Source organism: Ranitomeya variabilis, chromosome 2 (genome assembly GCF_051348905.1).
Source record: "Ranitomeya variabilis isolate aRanVar5 chromosome 2, aRanVar5.hap1, whole genome shotgun sequence".
Taxonomy (NCBI): Eukaryota; Metazoa; Chordata; class Amphibia; order Anura; family Dendrobatidae; genus Ranitomeya; species Ranitomeya variabilis.
The window spans coordinates 914,937,455-914,960,868 of record NC_135233.1 but is presented as its reverse complement, the minus strand read 5'-3'; the positions used below and the strand labels follow the sequence as shown (position 1 = coordinate 914,960,868).

Sequence of the window (23,414 nt, the reverse complement as noted above, 5' to 3'; positions counted from 1 at the left end):
ACTCTGGGAGCCGACGCCAGGCCGAAGGGGAGACAGCGAAACTGAAAGTGATAGATTTTCCCTTCCATGTTTACCGCGAACCGCAGGAACTTTTGGTGGTTTAAGTAAATGGGAACATGGTAATATGCACTCTTTAGGTCCAGAGTGCACATCACCATACCCTTTCCCAACAGAGGAATGGTAGACCGAATCGACTCCATTTTGAACCTTTTGTATACCACCCAGTTGTTTAGGTGCTTCAGATTTATAATTGTTCTCGACTCTCCTGATGGTTTTGTTATCGAGAAGAGATTCGAGTAATGACCTCTGTACTCTTCTTGAGAGGGGACCGGAACAATTGCTGCCATTTTTAGGAGGTCCTGTATATCCGACCACATGGGGGACGATGATTTTAGATGTGTACTGGACACCAGAAATCTTTCGGGCGGAAGGGAGGAAAATTCGATTTTGTACCCCTGGGACACCACTTGTAACACCCAAGGACTCGTTGTTATTTCCCTCCAACCTTCTAGGAATCCGGCTAGACGACCCCCTACTCTGATGGCGTCATTTTCTATGGTAGCTGGACCTCGGACCTGAGTAACTCGAGTCCTTGGTTTTGGGTCTACTATCTCCCCCTTTCTGGTAGCTCCATCTACCTTGCTTCCCTTTACCCCTGTAATCCTGTTTCTGATTATAGCGGGGTCTCCGAAAGGGCTGGAATTTTTTAGGCTTTTCTTCGGGGAACCCCTTTTTTACATCTGCGGCTTTCTCTAAGATATCGTCGAGGACTGGTCCGAAGACCCTGCCCCCAGAGAAGGGTATGGAACATAATTTATTTTTGGAGTGCATATCACCCGACCAGCTTTTGAGCCAGATAGCTCTTCTGGCTGCATTAGAGAGAGATTGCCCTCTAGCCGCAAATCTAACAGTCTCTGCGGACGCGTCTGCTAAAAAGGTGGTTGCCAATTTCAACAGAGGCAGAGATTTCAGGATAGTATCTCTAGGAGTTTTGGCTATTAATTGATCCTGAAGATCATTTAGCCACAGGTCCATGGAGCGAGCCACTGATGTTGCTGCAATATTAGCTCCGATAACCGCCGAAGAACTTTCCCAGGCCCGTTTCAAAAGTCCATCTGCCTTTCTGTCCATGGGCTCTTTTAAGTTGGAAGAGTCCTCAAAGGGGATTGAGGTTCTTTTGGACACTTTCGCCAATGGAATGTCTATTTTAGGAACATCGACCCATTCTTTAACATCCTCCGGGTCAAACGGCAAGCGGAGTCGGAAATCTTTAGGAATAGTCAATCTCTTCTCCGCCTCCTCCCATTCATCCAAAATCATGGATCTAATATGGGAATTTACAGGAAACACCATCGCAGTTTGTGAGCGCAGGCCACCAAACATTTCATCTTGAACCGAACAAGATGGTTGTGGATCCTCAATCTGCATAGTATGCCGTACAGCTTCCAACAGTTCTCCTGTGTCTGCTGCGGAGAATAAGTATTTCCTCCCTCTCTCTGGAGGGTCTCTGCTCTCCTCTTCCTCTATATCCGATACCGCAGATAACGAGTCTCCTGAAGAGTAATCGACCCTCTGCCTTTTGCTCGGTCTCTCTGAAGGTGAGGCTTGCGGTAGTACCAGACTTGATACCGAAGCCTGGACCTCCTCTCTTATCATGGCTCTCATATTTGACATAAGAGAAGCCTGCTCCTCTCCTATGATTTTGCAGGTGCATGCTTCACATAGGGGTTTCTGCCAGGTATCTTTCAGCTTGGCTGCACAAATAGGGCACTTCTTGCTTTTGCCAGGTTTCTTTAACGGTTTTTCAGGTAATGAGGCAGCCTATAGAAAATAACAAACTCTAGGATAATGCCCTTTTTTTTTTTTTTTTTTTTTTTTTTTTTAAGATATCCATAACAAAGAGCCCTGCTCTACTTACTAGCGCTGTGGACTCCTGCCCCTCTGCTCTAGCTGCGTCCTCCATGTTACTGCACTGGAGATCGCTTACTGCCCCTGCACATACCTTTATACTTCTGTTCCTCTTTTCATCTGTACAGCGCTCCCGCGCTCACTACCGCCTGCAGAGACGCCGCCCGCCCCCCTCAGCCGCAAACCGGAAGTGACGCGCGGCCGGAAAGAGAGGATGGTGCAGCGAGGGTTTCCATCCCCATGCCGGCCGCATGGAGACGCCGACATCAGCAGAGGCCGCCGCTGGGATTCGCATGCACCAGGGGGCGTGACGGAAGGATCGAGAGCCCCCGGCAGGGGGAAGCGATCCTCATACCAGGAGCAGCGCTACACTGGTAGGCAGAGGGACCCTCGGTCGGGTGTCGGCCAGCGGGCGCCTTATGGAGGGAAGGGTGAGGCAAAGCCCCCCCGATCCACATCCCCCCGCACAGAACGGTAGCTTCCTCTCGCCGTTCCTATCCATAATGGGACAGGAAAAACACTGAAGGGTGGTAGGGGGAGGGTCCTTTTAACCTCTCGTGTTTCCTGTCCCATCATGGCTAAGAAGGACGTCCTCCAGTGTGCTGTCAGGTGGTGACCTGGAAAATACCTTTCATAATCCCCCCATAATGGTGTGGTCTGGTCCGATTGGCACTGCTGGTATTGCTTGGCGCCGCGTTTATCCCCATCCTCCTGCCCTGATACAGGTGTATCACGCGTCCTTCGTGATCCACACAGCGCCCCCAATCTCGATCCATGCTGATGGTAGAACAAAGCACTGTAATGCTTAGTAGGGCAAAGTTAACCTGCACAGGAGTGAGATTGGGAATAATGTGGGACGAGTGTTTCACATGAAGAAGTGCAGGAGAATGGGGAGAGAAGAGGCGCCTAGACCAGGAACGGCCATCAGACCGCTTGGGAGGGCATTATAAAGGGTATTTTTTGGACATACAAGGTGGTTGGGGACTATGCATGATATACTGCTGTATGAGAGGCAAAGGCGGTAGCTTTATATTGGGAAAGCCAGGTGGCAGGTTCCTTTCAAAATCACCCTCTTTTCACAAATCTAAAATGGCAATAAGTAAAAAAGAAACCCCTCATAAGTTTTGAACTGGAGTGTTATATTGCCAAGTGATCGCCGTAAAAATAAAGCCCCAAAAAGAATGGTGGAATTCTTTTTTTCCCTTCACCACCCTTAGAACATTTTTCTTGCAACAATTTTCAGAAGATTATACTTGTGGTAAAATAAATGGCCTCATTCAAAGCTACACTTTCTCCCCCCAAAAGGCAAAAAGTAAGGATGGAAAAGCACAAAATAAGTTATGGCTGTTGGAAGAAAGGGAGGAAAAACAAAAGTGCTTGGTCTCCATATGGGCCAAAATCCAGGACAACTGAGCTGAGGCTGCCAGGACTAAACCTATACAGAATATGACAAACTCAGTTAACCCCCCCCCCCAAATAAAAGAAAGAACCCCCACTTTACTAGGACAGTAGTAGGGTGCAGTAGTAGGGTGGACCAGTGGGTGGCGGATAGCTTCATTCAGATTTTAGGTGTTGCTTATGAAGTAAATTCCAGGGAAGCATTTGATTACCAAGAACAACCGAGAGGCAGGACGCCCTTGATTTTGGCACCAGCTCTCCTGCATTAGTACACTGATATAGCGCCAACATATTCCATGGCACTTTACAATTCAAACCTGTTGTATATTCTCTAATCTGGATTCCTCTCAGCGCCTTAGACCTGCCCAATTCGTGTCAATGTTAGTTTCTTTTTTAGTGGTGGGCCATTGTAGCTCTGGCGAGTTACCGAGCTGTACAAGTTGCGGCCATGATTGCTACTGGCGACAGGTCGTGTATCCTTGCCGAGCAGCAGTCACCCACTAGTGTAACAGGGGGCTCACAGAAGGACCGGGGAAGTGATCTGGTTTCATTCTTTTAATGCAGCGCAAATAAGAAGATAATAAATTGATAAACCATTAGAATATATCCTTAAGAGTGACATCTTTACTGCAGATTTATGCTACAGGATCTCAGAAATAGGAATATGTACAGCAGGCAATAAAACGTAATCCAGGCAGAGCCTCCGGAGCGGATTGGGAATTGCGCACCACTCATTTTCATGTGGATTTGCCCACTTTGATTAATTGGGGATTTTCTCCATTGACTGTAGCACAAATTACACTGCACATTTATGTTTCCACGCTGACTGTTGGCCATGAAGCAGAAATTACATTTCACAGCCTTTCCCCAAGACACTGAAGAGTAAAATTCGCTTTACTTTCAGCACCTCTGCTGCAAATCCGCCACGTCGCCAAGTACACTAATAAAACCTCCGAAGGGTCAATAAAGGAGGAAACTTATTGGTTCCTGGTGCCGACTAGAAAATGGACACAAATCACTTACCTTTATAAAAGCTGCCCGAAGAGTCTGCGCTGCCGAGAGGTTTACACGCTCTAACTGGGAGAAGGAAGGGAAATGAACAGCGTTAATGCCCCAATAATCACTTGTTTGATTCTATTGCATAAAACAGGAAAATCAACATCCTCTGCAAATAGAAACAAGCAGTAGAAACCCAGTAACTCAGGGTTAATATCCCCGGCGCATACACTGAGGACATGTATGGTACATGCAGTCCGGTCTATGACATCATGGTATATAGAGAAGGAGCAGTTTGATATATAAGATTGTGGGGAAAGTCAGTACACCCTGAATTTCATTTATTGAAATCATGTTTTTTGTATTCATAAAGTCCCATGGGGGGGGGGGGGGTCCTACTAAGTGATTGACAGGAGTCTCTGCATGCAGTCAGAGGGGAGACTGCCAATCACCGAGTAGCACCGCCCACCGGACTTTTATGCACACAGTCACAAGGGGTTACAATAAATGGAACACATTTAGGGGAACTTTAAAAATAAAGTTGCACATCATGCTGATCATTGCCTCCTTCTCTATAACCTCCTACCTGCAGATCAGAAGCCATTTTCAACATGACAGGTTCACTTTAAACTTTTACTTAAAAAAGGCAATGAGTCTCAAATTTCACCTTTATTGTAAAAGGAAATAAAAAAAGTAAATATGAAATTCTATTTGATAATTTAGTTTTTTTTTTCCCATACAGATTTCTGGGAAAACTGGGCGACCACTTCATGGTTAGCAGAGATTATTGGTTACTGCCTAGCTCTGGTAGAAAAACCTATCTGGTTTCAACATCTATAGTGACTATCGTTGGCACAAGACTGTAGTGGAAGTACGGGGGTGAGCCCACCCCACACCAAACCGATAATGGTTGTTACCACAGCCAGGACCTGCCTCTAACAGTCATGAGTGGAGCAAAGCTCTGCCCAAGACACCCTGTTACATGCCACTGTCAGCCTCTGCCAGCAGCTTGTACCCGAGCTTCAGGAGACCGTGACTTGTAGTATATGCAGCAATACTGTGATCTAAGGTACGTGCGATCCAACGATCACAGAGTCAAGTCGTCTAAGGGAATACAGTGAAAGTAAAGAAAACCCACATACATAACGTGACATCACTGCGTCCATAAAAATCACACCTACCAAAATGCGATATCAAGCCCAAAAATAAGACCTCACAGCTCCATCGACAGTGTTAAGTCTCAGAAAATGGTGGCTTTTACCCTGAAAATTCAAAGCATTTGGAATATTTACCCTGTTTGAGTACACCATGTAGTAAAATGAATGGGGTCATTCAAAAGTACAACACATCCTGCAAATACAAGTCCTCATCCACAGAAAAATTAAAGTTATTCTTCTTGGAAAGAGAGGAAAAACCCAGGATGCAAAAAGGGAATCTCAGCATGTTCTTGCCTATGGAAGTAGTTGTGGGGGGGGGGGGGGGGGAAATATACCTGTTTGTAAGAGGATTCAAGGTGCACAGTCATGACAAATCTAGAGTAGAAGTCATATGCTAATCAGGCTGGGAGTACACTGGGGGCGTGTCAATGTATGAAGGAGGAGCAGTCCAGTGCAGTGACACACCCCAGTGCACTCAGCTTGATTAGCGTAGAAGCTACAGTACAGACCAAAAGTTTGGACACACCTTCTCATTTAAAGATTTTTCTGTATTTTCATGACTACGAAAATTGTACATTCACACTGATGGCATCAAAACTATGAATTAACACATGGGAAATTATATACTTAACAAAAAAGTGTGAAACAACTGAAATTATGTCTTATATTCTAGGTTCTTCAAAGTAGCCACCTTTTGCTTTGATGACTGCTTTGCACACTCTTGGCATTCTCTTGATGAGCTTCAAGAGGTAGTCACCGGGAATGGTTTTCAATTCACAGGTGTGTCCTGTCAGGTTTAATAAGTGGGATTTCTTGCATTATAAATGGGTTTGGGACCATCAGCTGTGTTGTGCAGAAGTCTAGTGGATACACAGCTGATAGTCCTACTGAATAGACTGTTAGAATTTGTATTTATGGCAAGAAAAAAATCAGCTAAGTAAAGAAAAACGAATGACCATCATTACATTAAGAAATGAAGGTCAGTCAGTCCGAAAAATTGGGAAAACTTTGAAAGTGTCCCCAAGTGCGTTGGCAAAAACCATCAAGCGCTACAAAGAAACTGGCTCACATGAGCACCGCCCCAGGAAAGGAAGACCAAGAGTCACCTCTGCTTCTGAGGATAAGTTTATCCGAATCACCAGCCTCTGAAATCACAGGTTAACAGCAGCTCAGATTAGAGATCAGGTCAATGCCACACAGAGTTCTAGCAGCAGACATCTCTACAACAACTGTTAAGAGGAGACTTTGTGCAGCAGGTCTTCATGGTAAAATAGCTGCTAGGAAACCACTGCTAAAGACAGGCAACAAGCAGAAGAGACTTGTTTGGGCTAAAGAACACAAGGAATGGACATTAGACCAGTGGAAATCTGTGCTTTGGTCTGATGAGTCCAAATTTGAGATCTTTGGTTCCAACCACCGTGTCTTTGTACGACGCAGAAAAGGTGAACGGATGGACTCTACATGCCTGATTCCCACCGTGAAGCATGGAGGAGGAGGTGTGATGGTGTGAGGGTGCTTTGCTGGTGACACTGGTGCGGATTTATTCCAAATTGAAGGCATACTGAACCAGCATGGCTACCACAGCATCTTGCAGCGGCATGCTATTCCATCTGGTTTGCGTTTAGTTGGACCATCATTTATTTTTCCACAGGACAATGACCCAAAACACACCTTCAGGCTGTGTAAGGGCTATTTGACCAAGAAGGAGAGTGATGGCGTGCTACGCCAGATGACCTGGCCTCCACAGTCACCAGACCTGAACCCAATCGAGATGGTTTGGGGTGAACTGGACCGCAGAGTGAAGGCAAAAGGGCCAACAAGTGCTAAGCATCTCTGGGAACTCCTTCAAGATTGTTGGAAGACCATTCCTGGTGACTACTTCTTGAAGCTCATCAAGAGAATGCCAAGAGTGTGCAAAGCAGTCAAAGCAAAAGGTGGCTACTTTGAAGAACCTAGAATATAAGACATATTTTCAGTTATTTCACACTTTTTTGTTAAGTATATAATTCCACATTAATTCATAGTTTTGATGCCTTCAGTGTAAATGTACAATTTTCAGAGTCATGAAAATACAGAAAAATCTTTAAATGAGAAGTTGTCCAAACTTTTGGTCTGTACTGTATATGCTAGAGTTCTCATGACTGGCAGATTGGATCTGGGGTTGTGTATGAAATGGCCAGTGCGAACGTGTGCTTATACACTTTACATGCATACCAGCTTATAGTCCAGGTAAGGTCTTTGGTTTTGCAGTAATCTCTTGTACTTTCTACAATCAGGAGCATGGCTCCACTTTCCGAGCGAAGTATTCTATCTATATAGCTTCCTATGTATAAATTCTCAGTCGGCCCCTGTCCGACTCTGCCCTTATGCACATTGAGGTTCTAATAAGGTTTTAATACTAGAGACAGGTAAGGACACCTTGTCGTGGTGTGATGGGTGCACCTTGTCGTGGTGGGATGGGTGCATCTAGTCGTGGTGGGATGGCTTATGCTTTTTTGCTCAGAAGAGTTAACCAAGTACCCCATGTTATTTCATTGCTGTAGAGTATATGCTCATTTGGGGTTTTTTTTTCTACAAAGATGGTATCATTTTGAGTGGGGGACAAGGATCTGTTACAGCCGTATCACCATATCCATATATAAAAAACATAAGTTCCCTATAATGGATCTGCCACAATTAATGTAAAGAAAGTGATCATTCTGTGCGGTGAAATGCCTTCGTACAATCATTTACTGCATTGCAGCTCAGATCTGCCTGGTTAGCAGAGCAGTAAGCCCCCTATGTGCAGAGCCCGCACTCCCACCATACTGTCCTATATGGGAAGTACGCAGCGGCACGTTGAGACTTACAGCGACCCAATGAGCACAAAGTAAAATCTCCGTCCAGCCAATTTTGCAGATCTGCATATTTTGGTACGTGCGCAGTAAATCCGCCATAAGCAATGCGTCTGAATGATTTCTACTGGAGAGGGCTCCATACAGATGCACATTACCGAGCAGTCTGTTTACCAGCTGTCCCAAAAATAATACAATGGCCGTTACCGAAGCCAGAGCTTAGATGGATTCAAGTTGGAGACACCGCACAAATTGAAGCTATAATTTTACACATGGCCCTTTGTCCTCGTACACTTGCACAGTACTCATAAATCACATTTATCACATCGGTGGAAGCCATAAAAAAGGAAAAGCAAAGCAGAATTATCCTATAATGCGCAGAAAAATAGAAAGGGCTTGAGTTTTCTTTTTTAAACCCATCACAGATCATAAGATTGTGGCCGTGTAGGAAAGACTGCAGGAGCGGGAACATTAGTATCGTGCTTAAAGCCTAGATTACGAGACGGGCGAGGACATGTCACACGTTATCTCCGCTCCAAATGGCCTTTATCGCCGGATGAGAGGATAAGGGGAAAAGGCCCGGCTCTTATCAGGTAATTATTCACTTTACCATCCAATCCAGCCTCACTTCCTACCAGCTCTACAACCAAGATATGAGGTCTCTGGATGCATGGAAGCACGGTCACCGTGTCTGAGGAGGCCAATAAACCCTTCCCAACATCTTCCACAGATGTTGGTGTATGGAGTGGGCTCAGGAGCAGAGTCCGCAGAACAGCGGAAAGAACCCACTACTTTAAGGAGCAAATGGGCATGAACAAACCTTAACCCATTAATGTTTGATTATACTGGTCAAACCAAAGCACGAGAAACAAGAGCCATCAAAATGTCTGCACACCACCGAAGTTAAAATATTATAAGCTTTATTGGGAACATAATTAAAAACATCTAAAATCACACATACCCTCCGTGCAGATGCCCCTGTGAACACTGTATGCCACTATATATAGGTAAATAAACATATGAAATCTTACAGACGTGTCCCTGCCCTCTGCACTTAATATTATAATATAACTATATGTAGACAAAATGGAGAATGAACACGCTGTATACAACCATATAACAGCAAATATGCACACAGTCAAGTATGATACAAGCCACACAGCATGCAAATAGCATGCAGCACCCCAACACAATATGCAGCTTTCAAAGGGAGCAGATAAAATAAACTGCCCTAGATATCCAAAGAAAGGGACAGAGGAAGATGTCCAAATATATAACCTGAAATACCCTGCATAGTCTGGTCCTAGGAGTGGTCAAAAGGTGAGGATAGTGCTGGAAAGAGCAACATAGGATGAAACCTGCTGCAAGAGGCTGTGAGGCTGAATAGTCACAGGGCAAATGCGACCGGAGGGGAAGCCCAACGCGTGTCGCTGTTCTAAGACAGCTTCGTCAGGGGAAGTAGTGCAAATACCCCCAATAGCGCTTAAATACCTTATAATCAATTGTGTGGTCAGGTCCGGTGTGTAGCTGGCAGAGCATGGGGGCCGGAAAACCGGAAGTGACTCACCAGGAAGAAGGGAAAATGAAAGTGTCCTGAATGCCACACTGAGCATGTGCCAATGGAAGGTCAAAACAGCAGAATGGATATAGGCAAAAAGTCTGAAGAAACGTAAGTGTTTGTGACAGCGCAGCTCCCGGGAGCAGATGTGGTGACAGTCCTGCGATGCATGACTGTCAGCCCATCTGTGGGCACAAAAGAAAAAGCCTCCTGGTACAGTCCATATATAGAGGCAGCGAGTACACAGCAAGGAGGAGAAAGCAGAACCAATCCTAAAAGATGAATGTAGAACCAGAAGATTAACTCCTGAAAAAAGATTTTAAGATTATGTACATAAATATACCAATAAATAAGCACATTTATGAGTCATGGTGTTATAACATGAAATAGATATATATATGTATTCCAATGTGCAGACTTCATTAGAACATACAGTACATAGAAGACAGAATAAATACCATCAAACTATGCTGAATCAGATTAATTCATCAATATATATACAGCACCCTCACAAAACACATGGATAAAACTTCCATGATATGATATTACACAGGATTACAAACGGATACTTCAATTACTGGATACCATACTCAGTGGAACCAGGCCAGACCACACAGGAGCTGCGCCGGAGGATTCAGGGACATTTTTCTACGATCAATACAGCGGTGGCTGATAGACGCAAAGGATTTCTGCGGTGGTGGTGGACGTTTGGAGTGGAGTTATGCGCTTCCCGAACAGCATATTGAGCGGCATCGACTCCCTCTGGTTGTGATATGGAGGTCTGGAGAAGAATCTGTATGTTTTTTCATTTACAAGACTTCGGAGAAGAGGAGAAGACTTTGGACCTAAATGGAACATTATATGGGGGGAAGGGAGAGGGATTTTATGCTTCTCCTTCCCTATTGGACAATATATTACATAACAGGACAATTGAAGTATCCGTTTGTAATCCTGTGTAATATCATATCATGGAAGTTTTATCCATGTGTTTTGTGAGGGTGCTGTATATATATTGATGAATTAATCTGATTCAGCATAGTTTGATGGTATTTATTCTGTCTTCTATGTACTGTATGTTCTAATGAAGTCTGCACATTGGAATACATATATATATCTATTTCATGTTATAACACCATGACTCATAAATGTGCTTATTTATTGGTATATTTATGTACATAATCTTAAAATCTTTTTTCAGGAGTTAATCTTCTGGTTCTACATTCATCTTTTAGGATTGGTTCTGCTTTCTCCTCCTTGCTGTGTACTCGCTGCCTCTATATATGGACTGTACCAGGAGGCTTTTTCTTTTGTGCCCACAGATGGGCTGACAGTCATGCATCGCAGGACTGTCACCACATCTGCTCCCGGGAGCTGCGCTGTCACAAACACTTACGTTTCTTCAGACTTTTTGCCTATATCCATTCTGCTGTTTTGACCTTCCATTGGCACATGCTCAGTGTGGCATTCAGGACACTTTCATTTTCCCTTCTTCCTGGTGAGTCACTTCCGGTTTTCCGGCCCCCATGCTCTGCCAGCTACACACCGGACCTGACCACACAATTGATTATAAGGTATTTAAGCGCTATTGGGGGTATTTGCACTACTTCCCCTGACGAAGCTGTCTTAGAACAGCGACACGCGTTGGGCTTCCCCTCCGGTCGCATTTGCCCTGTGACTATTCAGCCTCACAGCCTCTTGCAGCAGGTTTCATCCTATGTTGCTCTTTCCAGCACTATCCTCACCTTTTGACCACTCCTAGGACCAGACTATGCAGGGTATTTCAGGTTATATATTTGGACATCTTCCTCTGTCCCTTTCTTTGGATATCTAGGGCAGTTTATTTTATCTGCTCCCTTTGAAAGCTGCATATTGTGTTGGGGTGCTGCATGCTATTTGCATGCTGTGTGGCTTGTATCATACTTGACTGTGTGCATATTTGCTGTTATATGGTTGTATACAGCGTGTTCATTCTCCATTTTGTCTACATATAGTTATATTATAATATTAAGTGCAGAGGGCAGGGACACGTCTGTAAGATTTCATATGTTTATTTACCTATATATAGTGGCATACAGTGTTCACAGGGGCATCTGCACGGAGGGTATGTGTGATTTTAGATGTTTTTAATTATGTTCCCAATAAAGCTTATATTATTTTAACTTCGGTGGTGTGCAGACATTTTGATGGCTCTTGTTTCTCGTGCTTTGGTTAGTTTGCATTATTAGCCATCAGTCTTGCACCCCCTCTATATATCTACACATTGTAGTGGTGCGTCAGCTATCCCATATGATTATACTGGTCATTCCCATACTAAGAAGTTAGACAGCTGCCTTCTGCCTGTAACAGCGATGGGCACCAAGTGTTGATTGTTGCGATTACCCACTTAAAAGCTGCCATCAATCTTTCCCTGTAGCATTTAAGGCGTGCAGTCTAGGGGGCACACAGTTCTAGATGCCCAGAGGGCCCCCTACAGTTGCAATCGCAGGGTGCCAATGATTTGCCATAGTAGCCAGAGGCCTACTGAAGATACCAATGGCGGTCATGTTGGTCTACCGACAAGCTAGGCTTTGTAGGAGACCGTAATTTTAGCTGTATTTTTCAGATTTTTTTTTTTTTTTTTTAACAATACAAAGTGGTCTTCTAAACTGCACTAATGACTCGGGAGGTCTGTCCAACTCGAATATTCTATGAATCTTCGTCTAACTAGCTATGCTTCACAGATGTATCAAGAAGGCGGTGATGAGGGTACTCAGCAGGCCCCCCGAGTGCCAGGGCAACTTATCAGACCCACACTTTCGGGTCATGGAGGGCACTATGGACAGCCCATTGATATTTAGATGTCAGATTAGGGCTACGTTCACATTTGCGTTGTGCGCCGCAGCGTCGGCGCCGCAGCGCACAACGCAAACAAAAACGCAGCAAAACGCATGCACAACGCTGCGTTTTGCGCCGCATGCGTCGTTTTTTTCATTGAATTTGGACGCAGCAAAAATGCAACTTGCTGCGTCCTCTGCGCACCGACGCGGGCGCCGCAGCGACGCATGCGGCGCAAAACGCAAGTGCGCCGCATGTCCATGCGCCCCCATGTTAAATATAGGGGCGCATGACGCATGCGGCGCCGCTGCGGCGCTGGCCGCAAATGTGAACGTAGCCTAACCGCTTAATGTGAATGGAACCCACCCCTAGGATGTCCTAGTAGGTCATTGAGTGGAGAGGGTGTCACATCGTCGTCCTCCTAGTCATTGCATCTGCGGTACTTACATGGGAATAAAAGGCATGGAGCTGTGCCTCAAACTATGAAGACCACCTTGCCCCACATTGTGATACTGAGGGCCTATTTTAAGTAAAGGACTTTAAGTCAGGCTGATAGATATACATATAAAAAAAAAAACAAAAAACAAAAAAGACACACAAAACAAATGTGGGGAGGGGGGTTAAATCATCATCAGCATCTACATAAAAAGGTGAAATATTGCAGTTTTCACCCTGGCCACCAGAGAAGTCACACAAAACAGATACTTCCTACACTGTGCAGCTCACTTGTGAAGAAATCATCTCCTCACAGTGGGGGAGTGACAGCGCCTGTAGTGCTGGAGGCAGAGATAAGGTGGGATGACAACTCTACGCAGATAAGACTATGTACAACTCGCAAGTTTTCTGGGGAAGGGCTGTACGCCATCAGTTTCTGGATGCTGTAATAATCTACATTATTCTGTTAACTGTTATTCATACCCCACAAGTACAGAAAATACAGAAAGTATATCCATCTAATATGGCTCCCCCAGAGAAATACACAGCAGTAATCATGTATACATTTGTAAAGTACTGCTCCAGCAAGTTATATAGGGGAGCAGTGCTAGTGGTCTATACAACGACAGGAAGAAGCCTTTCACAAGCAGGAGGACAAAACTGCTAGGAGTTATGGCAGGTCTTTAAAGGGACACACTCACCTGAATTTGGAGGGAACAATCTTTAGCCATAGGGGCGGGGTTTTTGGCTGTTTGATTCACCCTTTCCTTACCCGCTGGCTGCATGCTGGCTGCAATATGGGATTGAAGTTCATTCTCTGTCCTCCGTAGTACATGCCTGCATAAGGCAATCTTGCCTTGCGCAGGCATGTACTATGGAGGACAGAGGATGAACTTCAATCCAATATTGCAGCCAGCATGCAGCCAGCGGGTAAGGAAAGGGTGAATCAAACACCCGAAAACCCCACCCCTATGGCTAAAGATTCTTCCCTCCAAATTCAGGTGACAGTGTCCCTTTAAAGAAGCCTGTATATGCAAGCCAACCCAGAAAGGAATTTTAAGGCATCTAAACATTTACTGGTAGTAATAGCATATATTTCCCTGTGAATGTGCAAATCTTATTTGCAGCTACAGCAACTAAAAAAAAAAAAGGAAATCTAAACTGGGCACTGTCCCTATACTACAGATGATTCCTCAATGTGTTTAGTATAAGACAAGACAACAGTTTATGAGTTATTAGCTTAGTCAAGTTGTGTGCCATTAACTGTGATAAGTCCGCTCAATTTTTTTTTTTTTAGTAAATGCAGAAATCAAGGAAATTCCAAAGGGAATCTACAACTGTACATTAGATTTTTGGTCATATAGTAAGCAAGCAACTAAGCAATGCCGACCTCACCCTACAGTATTGTTTCTTGTGTGTGTCATCGAGGAGTGGTAAAACAGCATTTCAGGGACTGTCCAACTAGTCAGTAAAGACTCTGCAGCAGACGTCTACTGCCTAAAAAGTGCACAAGACAAGGCCCTGAACACAAGAATTTATTATTTGTTTTCTAATTTTATCCCCTTCACGACATGCGCCATACATGTACGGCACATGTCATGTCTCTCCCTTTAATGTGTATAAACATAAGGGTGAATGACCTCGGGGAGATCAAAACATCTAACACCACGGAGACACCATCATGTGTTTCTCAACGCAGTGATCCAGAACACTGCCCCTATCCCTTATGGGAAATATGCAAATGCATGTAGAAAAGCTGCGGAGACACCATCACTTGTTTCTCAACGCAAGCAATGAATAGCCAGGTCTTTCACCGGGAAGGAACAACCACGGGAAGGGCAGCATCCAATGAGGAAAACCACCTATGCCAAAACATGGTATCCGTCCACAGACAGCTGTTTCAGTGTCTCCGCGGCTTTTCTACATGCATCTCCCTTTAATGTGGGCTCCAGCGCTGAACCCACATCTTTTCCAGCACGTCAGCTGATTTCAACAGCTGACACGTGCCACTAACCGCTGCAATCACGATCCAACCACAGCTGTTAACCTGTTAAATGCTGCTGACAATCTGACAGCAGCATTTAATGTGATCACACCGGAAGCAAATTGCTAATCCCGCCCATCAGCACCCGTATCACATGACCGTGGGGCGTCGATTGGTTGGCATGACAGCACCGGTTCTGCAGCAGACCCCTGTGGTTGTCATTGCCAGATTGCTATAGCGGTCAGCCCTCACAGCAAATAAGCATTTCTGCTACTAACAGCAGGGCTGAAACCTTGCTCTCTGTAGCACAAGCGGTCGGGTAAAGTTAAAAAAAGAAAAAAAAAAAAAAAAAAAAAAAAAAAAAAATAGATATATAATTATTATTTTTTTTTTTTTTTCAAATCACCCCCATTCAAAATAAAAACAAAACCCACATATTTGGTATCGCTGCGTTCAGAATCGCCTGATCAAGATATATATATAAAAAAAAAATTAGACTTTCACTACATAGTTTACCAATCGGATTAAACGCCATAATTACGGTACATTTTTTTGGTCACCGCAACATTGCATTAAAATGTAAGAACGGGCAATCAAAAGATCATATCTGCACCAAAATAGTATCGATAAAAGTGTCAGCTCAGCGAGCAAAAAATATGCCCTCACCCAACCCAAGATCACGACAGACGATACAGCCCCTGATGGCGGTGGCGGAAGCTTATAGGGCCAAAAGTAGGTGACAGATTCCCTTTAACAGCACCTGCCGAGTTCTCCAGACGGTATGGCATTCTAGTGGTATAACTCGTGCCAGAGATTTCCCTCCACTCCCTGACAGGAGGAGCGTTTCTGGCCAGAGGTTGCACAAATTCATGAAGTGAGGTGCGTCTCTTCAGGAGCTTGGGGCGTCTTACACCACTGGGCCCCTTTATCAAGGCTGGCATGTACAACGCCAGTCTTAATGAATCGACCCCGATGGGTTTCCATTTGGAAAAGAAAGTGAGTTGATAGAGCCTGGTGGCACATCACGAGAGCAATCCTACTACAGTCAGTGGGGCTGTTAAGAAAACGTGTGCGGACATTGTTGAAAAAGACTTAAAAAAGCAGAAGCAATCCCCCCCAACATCGAGAGGGCATACCTTTATCCAAGTACTGTACATGAAAAGCACCAACCTCATTAAACACTGGATACATAACCGCATACAGGGGCATGGAAACCATAGAAGTGGTCTCTGCTTCATTCTTCATCTCTTCCATTGTCATCCTCATTCACAGAGACCAGGCTGTTAGAATATGGTGCTATAGAAGCAGAAGTCTCCTCATTCAGTGCGCTCGATGCAGGCGGTCCTATCCGTGCGAGAAATTATTCTGTTCCCCTAAAACAGAAGAAACATGAGGGGTCAGCGAGCAAAGCTGTATCCTTAGGACTAGAAAAGCTCCAAAAGCCTGTGGCCAGCTATCCTCAGTACAAGCCTAGGCCTGTGGCAGTCCCGTGCCAGCACTTGTGCGAGTGCTGCAGACTAGTCACATTTTACATTGAGTTGCAAGCAGTTTGGGCTTTTTGTTCAGGTCTTGTACCAATGTCCCATTTTCTAAAGGCAGACTCTTTGGAAATCTTAAAGGGAACCTGTCAGCAGGATTGTGCACAGTAACCTACCGTGTCAGGTCGGCGCCGTTATACTGATTACATTAATACCTTGGTTGATGAAATCCGTCTTGTGGTTGTTTGTTAATCTTTATTTTCAGCTTGTAGTTGATGAGATTCTCATGCCCTAAGGCCGGGCTGGGACATGTGGTGCTCTGATTATATATTCATAATGCAGACTGCTGACAGGTCACTGATCCCTCACTGACCCACCCCTAGTTTACATAATGAATAAAAAAAACCTTCTGCAGGCAAATTCACATGTTTTGTGTGCCAATAATAATTTTTTTTTCCATGTTATTTAGCTAGAGGAACAAAAAATAAATGAAAATGGCGCCTGTGTTTTTCACTTCTCCAGTAAGATGCCGCTGGCGCATGCGCAGTAGCAGCTATCGGATCAGCAGCAGACACTGATAACAGCTACCGCGCAGGCGCCATTTTCACATTTATTTTTTCTTACTCTAGCTAAATAACATGGAAAAAAAATAAAATAAAAATGTATTACTGGTACACAAAATGTGGTTTTGATGCAGGGCAGTTGTCATGGCTGGCGCCTGCCTGCAGAAGGTTTGTGTGTGTTTAAGTATATACAGATATTCATTATGCAAACTAGGAGGCAGGTCACTGAGGGATCAGCAGTCTGCATTATGAATATATAATCAGAGCACCACATGCACCAACCCGGCCTTAGGGCACGAGAATCTCATTAACACAATACTGAAAATAAAGATTAAACAACAGCCACAAGACGGATTTCATCAACCAAGGTGTCATTGTAATCAGTATAACGGCGCTGACCTGACACTGTGTGGAGGTTATGGTGCACAATCCTGCTGACAGGTTCCCTTTAAAGACGACAACCAGCATGACACTTCTACATCCCTTCAACAATAACCCCTTTATACAATTTGGGATTAATTTTCCTAAATATTTTTTATTCACTTTTTAAAGAGAAAGTCTGTCTTGCGCACATTCTTACATGCAATCTCCCCTTAAAGATAAATGTATAAGGCTATGTGCACACGCTGCGGGTTACTCTGCCGATTTTCCGGACTGATTTTGGTAAATCCGCACGTAAACCGCTCTGCAGATTTCCTGCAGAATTATTGCGGTTTTTGTGCAGATTCCACCTGCGGTTTTACACCTGCGGATTCCTATTATGGAGCAGGTGTAAACCACTACAGAATCCACACAAAGAATTGGCATGCTGCGGAATAAACAACGCAGAGTTTCCACGCGGTATTTTCCGCAGCATGTGCACTGCGGATTTTGTTTCCCATAGGTTTATATGGTACTGTACAATGCATGGAAAACTGCTGCCAATAGCCTAAGAGTTCACACATGCCACATATAGCACCCATCATATTCCACAGCGCTTCACAGACATCACTGTCCACGTTGGGAATTTAGATCCCTATCAGTCTGGTCTTTATGGGAGGAAACCCATGCCACCATGGTGAGAACATGCAAACTGATTGCAGATGTTGTCCTTGGTTGGATTTGAACCCGGGACCCCAACACTGCAAAGACAAGGCTCTGTGCTTTAGTGCGGACCACCGAATCCGCAAACATATACGGCAGCCCCAGCAGACCCCCCGCCGCAGGGAAAACGACAGCCCCAGCGACCTGCAGTAACCTTAAAAGGGAACCTTTCACCCCCCTCAGGCGTTTGTAACCAAGAGCCACCTTGTGCAGCACTAATGCTGCATTCTGACAAGGTGGCTTTTAGTTATGCTCCCTGCACATGCTGAAATAAACACAATGTGCCCCCTCCTACCCTGAAATCGCCAGGGAGGCGGGACTTTCCTTCCTAATCAGACTCAGCGCCGCCGTCACTCCGGGCCTATGTGTGCCAGGCGCCGCCTCCTGAGCATTGTTTGAATCTGTCCCTGAGCCTGCGATGTGGTGTTATCCCTTGGGCATGCGCAGTTAGCGCTGCCCATCTTCTGACATCATTTGTTGTCAGACTGACTGCGCCTATGCAACCACGCTGCCCGAGATGCCGCCCCGCAGTCTCTTCTGATCTATTCACACTGCGGGGCTGGGATCCCTGGGCATGTGCAGTGCATATCCAAGCCTCTCACTCATCTCCCTCCGCCTTCTTCAGACTGTGCGGCATCAGCTGATCCCTAATCGCCGTGGCATGCGCATAGGGATCAGCTGACGCCGCACAGCGTGAAAAAGATGGAGGGAGATGAGTGAGAGGCTTAGATATGCACTGCACATGCCCAGGGATCCCAGCCCCGCAGTGTGAATAGATCAGAAGAGACTGCGGGGCGGCATCTCGGGCAGCGTGGTTGCACAGGCGCAGTCAGTCTGACAACAAATGATGTCAGAAGACGGGCAGCGCTAACTGCGCATGCCCAAGGGATAACACCACATCGCAGGCTCAGGGACAGATTCAAACAATGCTCAGGAGGCGGCGCCTGGCACACATAGGCCCGGAGTGACGGCTGTGCTGCGTCTGATTAGGAAGGAAAGACCCGCCTCCCTGGCGATTTCAGTGTAGGAGGGGGCACATTTTATAAGTGATTATTTCAGCATGTGCAGGCATCATAACTAAAAGAGCCACCTTGTCAGAATGCAGCATTAGGGCTGCACAAGGTGGCTCTTAGTTACAAACGCCTGAGGGGGGTGACAGGTTCCCTTTAATGACGTGACCGCAGGTTCCTGAAGCTCAGCGTCTCCTGGATAACAGGCTGAAGGGGTCGCATTATGCCACCATTCAGCAAGGCATCCAGAAGCAGAGATGGATTTTGGCACGGGACAAATATGGTGGATTATTGTAGGACAGATGAGGAATAATTTTTTAATTTTACACTAATAAATAGGTAACAGAGGTTGGGGAGTGTTTATTTCAAATAAAGATGTCCGTTTCTTTTAATGAACACCTTCAGAACCGGACACATTTTTGTTTGTTTTTTTCCCTCCCTTTTTTCCCGGAGTCATAAAGGTTTTTGATTTTTTTGCAGGAGTAGTACTTTTGAACGACACCATTCATTTTACCAAATATTCTGACATTGATGTTTGGGAATTGTTTATTGAAAGGTGTGCATTTTCCTGGTAAATATGACCTGGCAATATGATTCTGTTCATCAAACATGTCCAGTTTTTTTTTAAAAAATTTAGTGGTGAAAAAACATTGCAAAAAAAAAAAGAAAAAAAAGTTTAAAATTGAAGAGCTGTGTTGCCATTTTCCAAGAAAAGTAACCTTTTTATTTTTCTTCTGATGGAGCTGTATGTTAGTTTATTTTGTTGCGGGTGAAACGTTTTATTAGTACCATTTTGGGATAGATGTGACTTTTTGATCGTTTGTTACAGCATTGTTTTAGGGAATTGTGGGAATCAAAAAGTAGTTTTGGTGTTCTTTAATATTTTTTCTGTTTAAAGTGTTTATTGATCGTGTTAATGGTTTTAATGTTTTGATAGATTTATTTTCAATGTGGGAAAAGAAGGGAGATTTTAACTTTCATTTTTTTAAACTTTTTTTTTTAATGGTTAGCATCCTTAGGGCCCTTGAAGATTCAATCGTCCGACTGCTTGTGCAGTCAGTCTCCTTTGAAGCTCTGTCACAGGCAAAATTTCACAGGAGTTCCGTAATGACAAACACAAAGGTCATCGGCAGACCCCCAGCTGTCATGACAACGCATCCGAGACCACGTCACAGACGCATCGATGGGCGGAAGGACACAAGCACTCGTCAGGGAAAGTTAAATGCCGCTGTAAGAGACTGATATAGGCATTGAAAAGGCTAACCATCGCAGGCGGAGCAGAGGGTCACCCGTGATTGTTAGCCATCACTTTCCAGGTCTGGGGCAGGCTCGCTGTGCATGTCGTGGCGCATGTGTGTGTTTTTTTACAATATGACTATGGGCTTAGTAATGGGGGCCTCTCAGACACCTCTCCATTCCTAACCCCTGGGCTTGATGTCAGCAGCCATAAAAAGCTGACATCGACCCCAACACAAGCGCGAGGCTAGGCAGCAGACTTGGTGCATCTTATGGCATTTCTGGGGCTGCTGTTACACACGGATCACACCGGTACTGATTTTTCCTGTACAGATCACAAGGATGTGTGAATGAGGCCTTAAAAGGGAGTCTGTCACCAAGATTTTACTACCCAATCTGAGAGTGGCATAATGTGGGGATACAGAGCTTCATTCCAGAGATGTATCACTTACTGGGCTACTTGCTGTCATTTTAATAGTTTTGCTCAGTTTTCTCTGCTGCTGAGCCCTTTATAACCCTCGCCCACACAGATTGGTAGCTTTCTGCCCATGTACAGTGTACCCAGAAAAGCCAACAGTGGTGGTGGCGTGGTTATACAGAGGGATACCTGGCAGCTGATTAACTATCCCTCTAGTGATAAAATCCTGTTGGTAAAACTGATGTTATTAAAACACTAATCAGCTGGAATCAGGGTCTCTGCCTCTACTGATCTCTGATTACATTGCAAAAACACGGGGACAGACTCCCTTTAATGCTCCCATATATGTTACACTAATGTTAGCTGAACATGAGGATATTGATTGGTTTGGCCGACAGACTAATGTGTATGGGGGCCCTGACATCTGAACATCAGTGGACATCATGTCTGATTTCTGACTGCCAATGGCTCATCTCTGGGAGAACAAAGCTGTCGCCATACGTCTGGCAAAGGCTTTCTCAGAGAATGCTGGAGTGCTCGGCCCGAACGAACGCTCAGGTTTAGGAAAGAAGAAACAGTCGAGATCAGTCCACCAACAGCTATCTAATATGTATGAACAGCTTTAGAAGGGGTGGTCCGAAATGCAAATTAATGCAATAATCTAGACCATTTTTTAATATACTTTAAGAAATTCCCCAACTTTTTTTCTTTGTTTCCTACTTACCATTTGATGACCAAGGCATGCTGGGATACTCAAACGAAGAGTCATTATGGTGCACAGTCTGCATTCATTACTGCAGCACATGCCCCCTCCCTGAAAACTAGTATCATCAGTGACCTTTGTTCCAGGGGCTGGACTAGTGCAATGATAGTGCGCTCTCACTGGCTCAGATTAATAGTAACGAGCCTGCAACAGAGCACACTGTCATGGTTGTCAGAATACGCAGTGTGCAGAGACCAACACCGCCCCTGCAAGTGATGTCTCTGGTCTCTGCATGCCGAGTATGTGGACAACATGCTCCGTTATTCCATCCAAAAATAATTAGAGAGGGTGTGGGGCAGAGCAGTTAGTGAAGTGAGGGAAGGATCAGGAATTCAAAATTAAAAGTAAATTATATTGGAAAATAGTTTAGATTTAAATAGATAGGGATTTAGAATGAAAATTTGTATTTTGGACCACGCCTTTATGAAACGTTTGAAGGGACAAGGTTGGTGACAACTGTCTTATTACCCCCCTTCAATATATAAGGGCGCTTTCTATGATTGTATGCTTTGCCATACAAAAAGTATTGCAAGGCGATGGTAGAGTTAGGTAAATACGTGCGCTTTGTCTATACGGTTCTTGAGCTCTGCATAGATATGGCTGACCTGGTAATATGTGACCACCCCTGACTAAAGAGAGATTGTTCGTCACAATATATTGAGATCAGATCATTGGTGGTCTGACAACCGGTACTCCCACCAACCCCGTGCCGGATATAAACACCGAGGCCGACATTGTGCATACCAGTCGCAGAAGGGCTCGCTGGAGAACAATGCGCCAAGTTCTGGAGACCAGTCACCGAGGCAATCATACAGCACTCAGCGAGTATCATGTTTGGGTTCTGCCAGTCACATTCTCCGGGCACCGTACCGGCACAATCACCCAGTGCGCATTTCTGTCTCTCCAGACCCAATGTCAGATCTGATGAGGGTCTCCCTGTACGGACACCTTCAAGGATGGCGCTTCCAAGTAGCAGCCTCGGCAATTGTAACTGCAAGACCATTAGCAATTCATTCTAGAACCGCGCAGACAGACCACAGGTTTCCACAGCTACGCTACACCATGGCGGCTACGACTCCCGTCAGGCAGAGAAGGGAACGGTCTCTGATGACCGGGGTCCCTCTTCACACAGCAAGTTTATCAAATGGAGATGTGGAAAGCAGAAAAGAAAATTAGTAAGTGTAAAGGTCCGTATATATGGAGCACCGGCGGCACGATACCACAGTTGGAGGTAGTTTCAATACCTGTTTGCACGATGCACTGAGCTGACTATACTAGGATGCTCCGTGCACATACACTGCCATTATTCTCTGCAGTGCAAGGACGATGCACCACTGAGAATAGGCCATTTGTTTTTCCACTGCTCAAAAGATAATTTCACCCGAAGAACGAGAGGTTTGCAGACTGTTTACACGGAAAGATAATCCTGACATTAGCGTTTACTAAACTCGCTTACAATTCTCTTGCAGTGTAAAAGGCAGCTTAAGAACCCGAGCGGCTTTGGGAGGAAAAATAAAAAAGGGTCCAAACCATGACGGCTAGTCTACTGGGGCAAAGCATTTCCAAAACAGCAGGAACGCCCTGTGCGGTGGTTTGTACCGACTAAAGGAAGACTCACTAGTGCACTGGAGCGGCCTCTAATAACTACTGGTCACAAGAAGGCTGCCACATACTACTGATGGACGATACCAGCACAATAACACATGGGCGTGGTAACGCAAAGCGGCCATACTCCTCTCTCACCTTACCATATAAGGCTACTTTCACACTAGCGTCGGG

General features: G+C 45.0%; 1 protein-coding gene across 1 annotated transcript in view; it reads right to left on the bottom strand.

Moving 5' to 3' along the window:
• Positions 1-23,414, bottom strand: part of PDCD10 (programmed cell death 10) — a 68,521-nt gene that overhangs the window by 23,520 nt on the left and 21,587 nt on the right. The window contains exons 2-3 of the mRNA XM_077290612.1: positions 16,255-16,457; positions 4,330-4,383 (exon numbers count right to left, since the gene is read on the bottom strand). Coding sequence (XP_077146727.1) covers positions 4,330-4,383; positions 16,255-16,350 — 150 coding nt within the window. The 5' untranslated portion in view covers positions 16,351-16,457. The remainder of the gene's footprint in view (positions 1-4,329; positions 4,384-16,254; positions 16,458-23,414) is intronic.